The following is a 12,844-nucleotide window of genomic DNA, read 5'->3' as shown; positions in this document are numbered from 1 at the left end:
ACAGGAAAGTATCCATAGAGGAAAGAATGTGAAAATTGTTCTATTTTGGCAGGGGCCTTTAAGACCTTCTGTAAGAGGTCACTAACATGTTGTTAAAGGGTGAGCCTTGTGAGCTTTCGTATATAGCACTGTCGCACTGTCGTCCCGTCGTTCATCGATTTGCTTGAGTGGGCACCAGTAACGTCTCCCTTGTAAGACTTGTGACTGTTTTTGGCATATTGAATATGCCACGGGGAGCTTGCCAGGCTCTGCTGTGCGGGCGGGATACTCTTGGTAGCTTGCTGGGCTCTCTGAGAGGGATGGAGGAATCGAACCCCAGTTGGCCTCGTGCAAGGCAAACGCCCTAACTGCTATGATATATATTTCGTAGAGAGAGAGAGAGAGAGAGAGAGAGAGATTGATTTCCCTCTATGATTGCTGCCTTCTACTTGAGCCCCACCCAGTGTGGTGGGCCCCGTCCTGCCAGTCTGGGAGAATGGGCAGGGCGTGTCTCACCGCGTGTCCAGGAATAGGATCACACGTGCGTGAGGCTCGGCCTGAGCTCGCCTCTGTCTCCTGGCCTCCTTTCATTGCTGACTTATGCTGAGATGCGGGACCCTCACTCGACTATTTTCTTTGGTGACTTCTTCCTTTCTCCACCTCTCCTCTCTCTTGCTGCTGCTGCGGTGTCCGGGCGGGTGTGGGCACCCCGGGTCACGTGCCGGCACACGTGGCACCCAGGCCTTGCTGAGGGCTGGGCTCATCTCAGGGGACGTTGGAAAGTCGGGTGGTTCCCCCCACTCTGTAATGTGTGGGAGGAGGCTTTGGGGAGGGAGCTTTGTGCCCAGCCTCGTCTGTCTCCTTTGCTCCGTCGTTCTGACCCTGGGCGGGGGGGTTTCAGAAGTGCCGGCTTCTGGCTATACTTTCACTGGGAAAAGGATTTCCCAGCGGGAGGGCCAGGCCGCGTCTGATCCATCTCCTGTGAGCTCGGGGTTTGATGTCCGCCTCTCCGTTCCCTCCCCAGTTGCTCTGGGCCGAAACCAGCCTTTGAAGAAGGAGAAGCCCAAATGGAAGAGCGACTACCCCATGACGGACGGGCAGCTGCGCAGCAAGCGCGACGAGTTCTGGGACACGGCGCCGGCCTTTGAGGGCCGCAAGGAGATCTGGGACGCGCTGAAGGCGGCGGCGCACGCCTTCGAGAGCAACGACCACGAGCTGGCCCAGGCCATCATCGACGGTGCCAGCATCACCTTGCCACACGGTGGGTCCGCCCGGAAGGGCCACGCGGGAGCGTGGCGGCCTTCTCGCGGGGCACTTCCCCACATTTAGGAGTCGCGGCCTAAACCTTCCTGCAGCTGGACACAGGCCTCCCTGGTGCGGTTCATGAGCACAGGATTTCCTTACATCTCAGAAAAGACTCGGGAACCTCCATTTCCTGGTTGCCGTATAGCCTAGTTCTCGGTAAAAGGTTCCCACCTCACCCCCCTGCCGCCCGCCCCCGCCCCATCTTTTGAGCTCCTGCCTCACCTGCCCCCCCAGCCTTAGACCCGGCTCTCAGCCCCTCGTCACACTTTCTCACTGAACTGTTGTTAGTAGCAGGAGCAGCCGGGGGCTTAGAAGTGCCTTCAGGACGCGTGTGCAAGAGCAGGAGTTTCTTTGGTCTTTTGTTTGCTTTTGTTTCAGGGCTATGGGACTGGGGGGCTACCCCTGACTCGGGGGTCATGCCTGGCAGTGCTCGGGGTCCTTCCTGGCAGCGCTTGGCACCCGGGCACGCCACGTGCAGACTGCGCACCCCGCCCTGCTGAGCCTTCCTCGGCGCTCGGACAGTTTTCCGTGATCATCCTAAGGATTACTAGAAACTTCTTTGCTTAGGAAAGTGACTCTCTGAGGCCATCCACGACCTTTGGCCCGTGCTCAGGACATGCAGATTGCCGGGCGTCCCGAGTCCCCACTAGGGTCTTGCTGCTCCTGATTCTGACCCCAGGTGGACGCACACGGCCTCCTACACGGCCGTACCCGGGGCCCATCGCAACTTTGCTTTTGAGTTTTTCAAGTTACTGTTTGTCTGAGGTGCTTCTGTGGGCCCCCCGGGCGTCGCCTGGGGACCCCTGCTCGGGCTTCTGTTCAGTCTCAGTGCTCTCGCGTCTTCATGGTTTTAATAGCTCCCTTCCCTTTCTGCATTTTTAGAGATTTGTGCTTTTTGCTGCTTGCTTTACACCTTTTGGTTCTTTTTCAATAAAACGACTCTGACTTAGGGCTGGAGAGTATCACGGCAGGGCTTACTCCCGACTCTGTGCTCGGGAATCACTCCTGCAAAGGCTTGAGGAGCCGGGAATCGCACTAGGGTCAGCTGTACGCAGGGCCAGCACCTTGCCCTCCTGTGCTCTCTCCAGCCCGAAAGCCGGGAATGAAAGCACGGGAGGGTTGCGTGTCTGTGGGAGACGGGATTTTCTCCAGACTGTTGTTTCGAAGTGAAGCAGCTCAGTGAAGGATCTGATGGCTGATCAATCAGAAACGAAATGCTGTGTAGTTTTTCTGCTCTTTGTTCTCAAGGAAGAGGTTTCTTGGAGTTAGGAAATGGAGAAGTATCCACTTCCCTGCTGTCACCCTGTCGACTCCGAGGTAGCCCACAGGCGGCTGAGGTGGCGGTCACCCCGAGTCAGTCTCTGAAGGTCTCTTTCCTTTGCTTTCCGGAGATGGGCTGTCAGGACAGGGTTTCCGGCATTGCCCCCAGAGTGTACCACCCCAGCTGCTAGAAAGCAGGGCCCTTTCCGTGACCCCCCACGTCTAAGGACTTGTGCTGCGGACTCTGTCCCTCTCCAGGAGCCAGGATGTCGGGTCAGAAAGGTGGTATAGCTGACCGGGGCGATAGCGCAGCGGGGAGCGTGTTAGCCTTGTACACAGCCGATCCGGGTTCGATTCCCGGATCCCGTATGGTCTCCCGAGCACCGCCAGGACTAAGCCCTGAGTGCAGAGCCAGGAGTAACCCCTGAGCATTGCTGGGTGTGACCCAAAAAGCAAAAAAGAAAAAAAGAGGGGCTGGAGCAATAGCACAGCGGGTAGGGCGTTTGCCTTGCACGCGGCCGAACCGGGTTTGATTCCCAGCATCCCATATGGTCCCCCTGGCACTGCCAGGAGTAATTCCTGAGTGCAGAGCCAGGAGTAACCCCTGAGCATTGCAAGGTGTGACCCAAAAAGCAAAAAAAAAAAAGAAAAAAGGAGAAAAGAAAGGTAGTATAGCAGAGAAGGTGCTGGCCTTGCGTGTTGGTGGCCTGGTTCTGGTCCCCGACACTGAGCAGGGTCTCCTGAGCACCCAGGAGAGAGTCCTGAGCGAGGCCAGGGGTGGCCCAGACCTTCCCCCGAAAATGAAGAGCTGGAGTGAAGAATCAGTGTCTGAACCAGGCAGTTCCATGCGTGATTTGTTGCTTCACCCTTGCCGTGACTTTGCGAGGTGACCCGTGAAGGAAGACTCTGTCCCCGTTTAGGGTCTGAGTCAGAACATGGGTGTGATCGACCCCCGCGCCCTGCTCCATGGTGACGTCTCCTGCGGACCCCTCAGACATGGGCTGTCTGGGTCACGGGTCTGAGCCACCTTTTTTTTTTTTTTTTTTTTTTTGCTTTTTGGGTCACACCCAGCGATGCTCAGGGGTTACTCCTGGCTTTGCACTCAGGAATTACTCCTGGCAGTGCTTGGGGGACCATATGGGATGCCGGGGATCGAACCCGGGTCAGCCGCGTACAAGGCAAACGCCCTCCCCGCTGTGCTATCGCTCCGCCCCCCCCCTTTTTTTTTTTTAAGGTAGAGAAGTTGATTGGGAAGTTGAATATATTGGGAAAAAGGAAGAATAACCCCCAGCGGGGCGGGAGGGGCTTGGCACAGGACTTAAGTTCTGAGCTCCTCACTTACTGCCTTCGTCCTTTTCAGCTCTGTCCGTACGGAGGCGTTGGGCCTCCTTGGCTCATGCTTGTGGCAAAATAGGCTTCAGGCCTCTGGGCGAGCCTGAGGAGTCAGGTGGAGACACCCTCTCACAGGCCTGCGGAAGGCCCTCGCCCACCCAGCCCTGCGGCCCAGCGTCACTGCCCGCGTGATGAGTCCCGGGGGGCAGTTCCGTGTCAGGTGCCCCGTGTGTTTTAGATGTTAACTTGAGGGGGGGGAGGCAGGAGTCAAGATGCACGTTTGACCCCAGCGTCAGGTGGCCCCTGCGCGTTTCCAGTTGTCAGCTGGAGGCCCCTGGGCGATGCTGGGTGGCCCGAGTCGTCCCAGGAAAGGCTCACACCTCCCGAGCACTGCTTAGGAGGCCCCTGCAGAAACAACCGAGAAGTAAATTTTCAACTTCTTTGAGGGTTGTATTGAGATGCTTGCTGTTTGTTCGGGGCCACACCTGGCAGTGCTCAGGGCTGACTCCAGGCTCCGGGGAGACCCTGTGGGATGCCAGGGATCGAGCCCAGGTGGGTTTCTGTACTGTACGCCCTCTCTCTCTCCCCCCCCCCCTCTTCTCTCTCCCCCTCTCTCCTGTCTCCCTCTCCCTGTCTCTTTCACTCTCCCTCCTCTCTCTCCCCCTTGCTCTCTCCCTCCCTGTCTCTTTCCCTCTCTCCCCCTCTCCCTCTCTCCCCCCCGTCTCTCTCTCCCTCCCTGTCTCTTTCCCTCTCTCTCCCCTTTCTCTCCCTCCCTGTCTGTCTTCTCCCTCCCTCTTTCCTCTCTCTCTCTCTCTCTCTCTCTCTCTCTCTCTCTCTCTCTCTCTCTCTCTCTCTCTCTCTCTCTCTCTCTCTCATTTTGGGCCACACCGAGCGGTGCTCAGGGCTTACTCCTGGCCCTGCACTCAGAAGTCCCTCCTAGCACTGCATGGGAGAGACCATGCGGGATGCCCGAGGTCAGAGCAGGGTCGGCCGTGTGCCAGGCAGGTGCCTGCTGGACTCGCTCTGGCCCCAGAGCTGTCGCTGTCTTGTTGCTGTGATCTTCTCTTGCTCGTTTTCTCCCTCTGGCTTTTGTCCTCTGCTTCTCCCGCCTTGCACTGCGCCCCCTGGACATCACTTTCTCCTGACCCAGGAGCGAGCCCCGTAGTCTTACCCCGGCTTACAGGTCTGCTTCCTGGGAATCTGACTTCCACGCTTCCTGCGTGGGCCCCTGGGTGGGTAGTCACTGCTCTCCGGGAGCGGCTGCGTGAGTGTGAGGCTGTGTCAAGTGCCTGGTCTCCAAGGCTGGCGAGGACCCCCAAGGGTCTGCTCTCACTTGAGACCCCCGACATTCAGGTCGAGAGTTTTTGCCGCTTCGCTGACTTTTAGACCGTCAAGCGGGAGCACAGCCTCACTGCAGCAGAAGCAGCTGGACGGAGGGGCCGACGGAGGGGGGTCGGGCGAGCTCGGAGGGCTGGGGTGTGAGTGTGAGGGACGGGGGCTCCCGCTTGGCCCCGCGCCAGTTGGGACAGCGCCGCCAGCACCTCCAGACGAGACGAGGCAGAGGATCCTGTGGCTCTCAGTCCTCCCGCTTGCCGTGCTCCCTCCAGGGCCTCTTTCTGTGTTGCCGCTTACCAGTGGGCCACTGAGGCCTGCCGGCTCCCGCCGCTTCTCTCACCCGCTTGTTCCCGGTGCGGCAGTCGGGCTGCCGGGCCGGAGCGAGAGCCCTGGGGGCTGAGCCCCAGCAGCAAGCAGCAGGCAGACCCTCGGGCTCTGTCTCTGGGCCCTCAGAACAGTGCTGGAGAAGTCTTTGGTTCTGTTTACTTTGGGGTTGGGAGTCACAGCATCAGGTGCTCGGGGCCTGGTCCTGTTCTGTGCTCAGCATCCCTGGTGGTGCTCTGGGCACCAAGGATCAAGGGTCAGACTGTGTCCACCTGCATGCAAGCGAAGTTCCTTACCTCCTGTTCCACCCCTCTGGCCCTCCCGAGGAATCGGATGTTTCAGTTGTTGGCTTGGTGTTTGCACCACACCCACCAGCGCTCGGCTCTTGCTCCTGGCTCTGCTCTGGGGTTGCTCCTGGCAGTGCTGAGGGACCATACGCAGTCCTGAGATCAGACCCGGGGTCGGCTGTGCATCACCGCTCTGCCTTCTCCAGCCGTGCCTTGACTGGGTGTAAGCTGCACAGCATGTTCACATGTTCAGATGCTATTGTGATTTTGCTTGTAGTGGTCATAAGCTACATTACAACTATTGTGTAATTGTGGTTCTATAATAATTATCCCTTGCTTAGCACAGAGGGTAGGGCGTTTGCCTTGCACAGGGCCGACCCGGGTTCGAGTCCCTCGTCCCTCTCGGAGAGCCCGCAAGCTACTGAGAGTATCCCGCCTGCACAGCAGAGCCTGGCAAGCTCCCCGTGGTGTATTTGATATGCCAAAAACAGTAACAAGTCTCACAATGGAGTTGTTACTGGTGCCCGCTTGGGCAAATCGATGAGCAATGAGATGACAGTGATACAGTGATACACAACTGTATGATGTCGTTTGTACCTGCAGTGCTGTGCCTTGGGTCTCTGGCGTCCTCATTGCTCATTGCACTTTTATAATCTTGCTATTTTGCAGTGGGGGTTTGGGGGTGGTCAGGCCTCGAGAGCTTGGTGGCTGTTTCAGTCTCATCTTGCTTTTTTTTTCTTTTTGGGGTTTTTGGGCCACATCCGGTGATGTTCAGGGGTTACTCCTGGATCTGCACTCAGGAATCACTCTGGCGGTGCTCAGGGGACCCTATGGGATGCTGGGAATCGAACCCGGGTCGGCTGCGTGCAAGGCAAACGCTCTACCCGCTGTGCTATCGCTCCAGTCCCACAGTCTCTTCTTGGACGCTCTTGTCTTTTCCACCTGTCAGCGATGATGAGGAGGGTCCTGACTCAGATACTCACCGACACGCGTCTCCCAGGGTCCACTCCTCCTGCTCCTTCGGCCCGCGCAGTGGGAGTGTTTGGGACATGGAAGATGTTTGTTTATTTCTAATTCAGACTGAGGCTCGGCTGACGGTCAGGTCGGGGAGAGGCCAGGGACAGGCGGTGAGTCACCTTGCAGTAAAGCGTTTGTTAAGGAGCCTTCCAAAGCCCCGGGGCAAGTGCTGATGCCTCCACCAGCCCTGCCTTCCCGCCGCCTGTGAACATGGTGTGCTTCCTCTTCGGGGTTAAATTGGGCATCTCAGGTTTATTTCTGTGGTGACCAGACTAATGGGACGCCCTTGTGAGCCGTGGGCTAGCGGCACCCGGGCTGCAGCGGAGAGAGAGCGCCTGCGCCGAGGGCCTGCTGCTGGCGGTCGGGCACACTTTTCTCTACGTGCTGATGCGTCCTTTCTTTTTTTTCCCTTTTTGGGTCACGCCTCACTCTGCACTCAGGGATTACTCCTGGCGGTGCTCAGGGGACCATATGAGATGCTGGGAATCGGACCCAGGTTGGCCGTGTGCAAGGCCTCCCCGCTGTGCTGTCGCTCTGGCCCCCCTGATTTGTTTCTCGAGAGAGATTCGGTGCAGCCATTCAGAGTATAAGTCAGAGGCCAGGGGCTGTCAGCACCGTCTGCCTTTTTCCCTGCTGGTGTTTCAATGGGCGTGTGTCATTGAAGGGACCCAGAAGTGTCATGGAAGGACCTAGAAGAAGTAGATCCTTGGGTAATGTGACGGTAAATCAACCCTCCGGCTGTCCGGGCGCCCGGTGGCCGGCCCTGTGTGCGTGGCGCCCGGTGCAGGCATCAAGCCGAGCCCCCCAGGAGGCGGACTAACCCCCTCCCCGTCTTCTCCCCGTGCAGGTGCCCTGACGGAGTGCTACGATGAACTGGGCAACAGGTACCAGCTGCCGGTGTACTGCCTGGCGCCGCCGATCAACATGATCGAGGAGAAGAGCGACCTAGAGACTCTGGACATCCCTGAGCCGCCCCCCAACTCCGGGTACGAGTGCCAGCTGCGGCTGCGCCTGTCCACGGGCAGAGACCTGCGGCTGGCGGTACGCAGCACGGACTCCGTGTTCCACATGAAGCGGCGGCTGCTCGCGGCCGAGGGCGTGGACCCCGGCAGCCAGCGCTGGTTCTTCTCCGGCCGGCCTCTGACCGACAAGATGAAGCTGGAGGAGCTCAAGATCCCCAAGGACTACGTGGTGCAGGTGATCATCAGCCAGCCCCTGCCGGGCCCCACGCCCGTCGAGAACTGAGCCGGGCTCTCCCGCTCCTCTGACCCTTGTGCTCTCCTGCTCGATGGCGTGAAATGTACTTTCACGGCTCTGAATTCCCTGTGAATGGATTTAGTTCTGAGGAATGACCAGTGAGAAATTCCATCTGTGATGGAGACCAACAAAAATGATTAATAAAAACACAAAGAGCCTGCCTTGGAGACTCATGTGACCCCAGTGTCTCATTTGAGAGGCAGCTGAGAATTAGACAACCGTGTTATTTTTAAAGCGCCCGGCAACCATGTCATGGCTGTGTGTAAATGACCTGGACTGTGCTTAGGATGCTGCATCCGTGAAGAACAGCCCCCAGCACCTTTTGAATTCAGAATCTTGGGAAATCAGATTTCCAGTTGTCCTCAATCACAGTGATAAAACTTGAGCCTTTCAGTGGAAGCTCAAGGGACCAGAGAGAGAGAGAGAGAGAGAGAGAGCAGGGCGGGTATGGCACTTGCCTGGCATGTGACCAAGCCAGCCTGATCCTGGCACCGCATAGGGTCCCCTCAGTACTGCCAGGGCTGCCCCTTGAGCCCAGAGCCAGATAGAGCCCCCGAGTAACAGTGGAAGGGGGAAAGAGCAGTATTTTGCGGTTCAATTCTGTTCTGGGCTTCATTCTTTGCTCAGTTCTTGTTTAGCCATAAAGGAGAGGAGACTGAGAAATGGTGTTTCAGCATTGCTCTCCCTGTCCCCGTGTCGCACTCCTTACTTACATACACAGGCGACTTTGGTGCCTTCCAGCCGTCGGCGGTGGCACCCGCCCAGAACACGAGGCAATAATTCCGTCCGTGCAGGCAGAGCGCTGGTTTTCAGCTGACACTCAGTTGGAGATTCCCATCCTCTCGCGGCAGGGGCGCTGCGAGACATCCGTAGGCCGACGCTGTCCTCAGGTCCAGACGCGAGAGTCCCTGCCAGGACACCTCCTCTCGCCCGGCCTGCTCTGCATGGAACTTTTCGAGGGCGTCTGGGGCCCGGAGTGCGGGAGCCCAGGGGAGCTGTTGGTACTCTAAGACGCCGACCCCTGACTCCGCGGTCGGTCGGAGGGGAGGGCGTGAGGGAGCCTGTTCTATCTGTGCCTGGGAGATTTGTGCCTACTTTAAATTCTTTTAGAGAAAAAAAAAATCAGCTTATAATCTACAGTGTGAAAAGTTTACCAAGTTCACGTAAACATCAGCAGTGAAACCAAATGACACAACATTGCTTTAGACTTTAGTGCTCTCCAGCTCAGTTACCTCTGTCACGGTGGAGGATGATTTTCCTCTTGTCTTTCCTAGCGAAGAGGCGAGTTAAGAACCAGCTGCAGGGGCCAGAGAGACCCTAGAGTGTGTAAGGCACTTGCCTTGCATGCCGCCGGCCCGGGTGCCTGGCCCCCCCCATCTGGGTCCCTCCAAACCCTGCCAGGAGTGATCCCTGAATGCAGAGCCAGGAGTAAGACTTGAGTACAGTCGGGTGTGGCTCAAACACCCAAACAACAACAACAACAGCAGCAAGCCTGCAAGTTAGAGAACTGAAAATTCCCGTGAGATAGGCTGACTCTTGAGCAACGACTGGGATGGAACTGCTGAAGGTTCTGTTCCCGTTGGAGCCTTTACAGGGTCGGTGCCATGGGTGGGAGGTGAGGGGTGGGGTAGCTCAGTGGTGGTCGAGCCCGTGCCCAGGGGTTTTTCTCTGGCACCACACACACACACACACTGGCCCCGTAAGGCCAGGTGACTGAGCACGCTATGGGAGTGTAGAGGCAGGGAGGCACTTCAGCTGTTCTCAAGCTGGGAAATAACCTCCACACCGATCTGGACACGAAACACCACCATTAATCCTAACAGCAAAACGGAAGTGCTAATTAGTTTAAATGTAATGTTTAAAATGGTATTACATTTCCTATAGCCTGACTAGATAGATCTGTAACTGTAACTCTTCAGTGTTTCTTCTGAGAGCTTTAACTACTCCCTTTTTTTATGCAATCATTCTGAAAGATTTACATTTAACTTTGGTTTGCTGGGAACAGCTGCACGCATGGGCAGGCCTTGGTCTGCGTTCGGGGGTCGATGCCGGAGAGTTTCCCAGCCGAAGGGCCCCGACAGCAGGGAGTGTCTTTGTTCATTCGTCATCCGCAGCTCGGTCGCCACCTCTCTTGTAGGTTGTCAGCCCAGAGGAAAAAGTGTTCAAGACTTTTTTTTTTTTTTTTTTGAGTTTGGTGATATCATTAATCTGTGTTTGGTAAAAGGTCTTTTATGTTGAGGATTGGAGCTCTCTTAAGAGATGATTTTATTTTAAAGGAACATATACTTTGAATAACAATTTTGGGGGCATGTTTAACTAACCTAGGTGAGAAAACCATGGTGCTGTTCATTGTAAATAGATTGATATAAGATTGGACCAATACTTGATGTATACAATTTTAGTATGTAGGGGTTTTGTGCTTTTTTTAAAAAAAAAAATGTTCAATTTTTCTCTTTGTCTTTTTCTTTATTCTGGGTTTTTGTTATTCGCCACAAGGGTGATCTGCTTTCTTCTAATAAAACCTCTAAAAAGGTTTTCCTCCTATTTAGACCTTCAGTAAATGACAAGTTCATGCACACTGATCTAGGCTCCGAGCCATCATGGTCAGATGGACAGGCCCTTTGGGTGGTGGGGGGTTTCAGAAGCCCATCATAGGGCCAGAACATTAGTACCGAACGGAGGGCGCTGGCCTGGCACGTGCACGACCCAGGTTCTATCCCTAGCACCCATACGATCCCTCAAATACCACCGCGAGGAATTCCCGAGTGCAGAACCAGGAGTGACCCCCGAGCAGGGCCCAGTGTGCCCCCAGAGCCAGAAACCAACATACAGGTGGCACGGCAAGTGGATCTCAATGGAGTGTCCCAAGGCTGAAGCGAGAGTCCAGCAGGGAGGGCACTGGCCTGGCTCACGGCGAACCCGGGTGGCATCCCCGGCACCCCGATGGTCCCCTGAACCCCGCCAGGAGGTACCCCTGAGCGCAGAGCCCGGAGGAAGCCCTGAACACTAGCTGTGTGTGGCTCAAAAACCCAAACACTGACCTCAGACAGGCAGGTGGGAGCCCAGAGCTCTGAGACCAAAGTCTGTTTTTCTTCCCAGACATTCTCTGCCCGTGCCATGCGTGGAGCCCGGCCACGCGCCTCTCTGAGTGCCCAGGTGCCACTTCACTGGAGATGGTGCTGGGGGGGGGTCAGAGCCTCCCGGGTGCCCGCCGCCCCGAAGCCTGCCCTCAGTGTGCTCCGGCCCTGCCTCATGGCCTGGGGAACGGGGACTCGGCATCTCCCGAGTGAGTAGACCTGGGTCTGCCCCGTTCCTCTGGCCACGGAATGGCGTTGTCCGGGAGGACACGGTGACGGCAGACAGTTACGCTCACTCCCCGTTAGCTGGGCCTGTTCCCAGGGCGCCTTTGCTCTGGGCCCATCTTTGCACCCTGGGTAAGCTGCCGGGGATGGGGCCGGGCCAGGCTCGGACCGGGTATCCGGAGAGCTGCCGCGCCACTGCCCTCCCACCTGCCACTGCGCTTCAGCAGGACTCGGGCCCTGTCCCCTGACCGACGTCGTCATCTTTGGCTAGTCAAGGAAAAATCTGTGTCCTGTGTTTTGTCTTTTTTTTTTTTCCCCAGTGAAAGAAGCTTAGCGTGATGCTGCATAATTATTTCAAGGCCGTTGGTACTCTCCCCCGCAGACTGTGTCTGTGTGCCAGTTCTCTCTCTGCGGCCGTCCCGTCCCAGAGATGAGCAACCCCCAGGCCCTCGCCCCAGCTGCGCTGCTCTGGCCCCTGTTGGCATTCTTGTTGCCTTTCCGCTCTTTCACTCTCTTCCTCTGTGAATAGCTCTGGGTTGCGGAAATCGCTTTTCTGCTGTGTCAGCACTTGCTTTGGATTTGTGTGATTGACCGGGTTCAAATTTTAAGTTTTGCATCTTCAGAGCTATTAATCTTGTGTTTCATGGCTTCTGGGTCTACCCTGTTCTGAGAGTACCACCCCCAGCCCTGGGACGGAGTCGAGCCAATTGGGTACAGAGCCAGAAGTAAAAACTGAGCACCACTGGGTATGACCCCAAACAACAAAAAACTGTAGCACCTATTTCCCTCCCCCCCCCCAGTATCAGCCATCAAATCTAAAGTTAATTTCTTTGAATCAGTTTAAATAAAACACTTGAATTTTTTTTTTTTTTTGCTTTTTGAGTCACACCCAGAGATGCTCAGGGATTACTCCTGGCTCTGCACTCAGGAATTACCCCCTGGCGGTGCTCAGGGGACCATATGGGATGCTGGGAATCGAACCCTGGTCGGCCGCGTGCAAGGCAGACGCCCTACCCGCTGTGCTATCGCTCCAGCCCCAACACTTGAATAATTCTCAGTGTGAAATTTAGCCGAACTAATGCCTACTCTGTTTATTCTGGGGGCCGTACTTTGAATGGCATTGGTGGTACGCTGGGCCACCATCCCCAACTAATATTTGTCTTTGCACTTCTTCAGAGGTGGAGTCTTGGCTGCTTTCGAGGTTATGTCGGGTAGGAGAAGCCCCTTATTGCGGAAATATCCCCCTGCAAGCTGGGAAAGAGAAGGCTGCCCAGAACTCTCTGGGACAGTCTCTTCCGAGAGCCAGCCTCCGGCCTCAGGCTGTCTGGTGGCAAAAGCCAACGTAGGGTGGATGAGTGCTGACCAGGTTTTCGTCTAGAAAGCTCTCGTCTCGGCACACACTGTTGTTGCAGTGGGAAGCGCCTGCAAACTCTCGCCCAGATCAGA

General features: G+C 56.3%; 1 protein-coding gene across 1 annotated transcript in view; it reads left to right on the top strand.

The window, feature by feature from the left end:
- UBTD2 (ubiquitin domain containing 2) overlaps window positions 1-8,263 on the top strand; it is a 38,901-nt gene extending 30,638 nt beyond the window's left edge. Inside the window, exons 2-3 of the mRNA XM_055126787.1 lie at window positions 1,004-1,240; window positions 7,687-8,263. Coding sequence (XP_054982762.1) covers window positions 1,004-1,240; window positions 7,687-8,084 — 635 coding nt within the window. The 3' untranslated portion in view covers window positions 8,085-8,263. The remainder of the gene's footprint in view (window positions 1-1,003; window positions 1,241-7,686) is intronic.
- The last annotated feature ends 4,581 nt before the right edge of the window (window positions 8,264-12,844 follow it).

The sequence above is a fragment of the Sorex araneus genome, chromosome 2 (genome assembly GCF_027595985.1).
Source record: "Sorex araneus isolate mSorAra2 chromosome 2, mSorAra2.pri, whole genome shotgun sequence".
NCBI lineage: Eukaryota > Metazoa > Chordata > Mammalia > Eulipotyphla > Soricidae > Sorex > Sorex araneus.
Note: the sequence above shows the minus strand (reverse complement) of the source record. Positions and strands in the feature narration are given on the sequence as shown.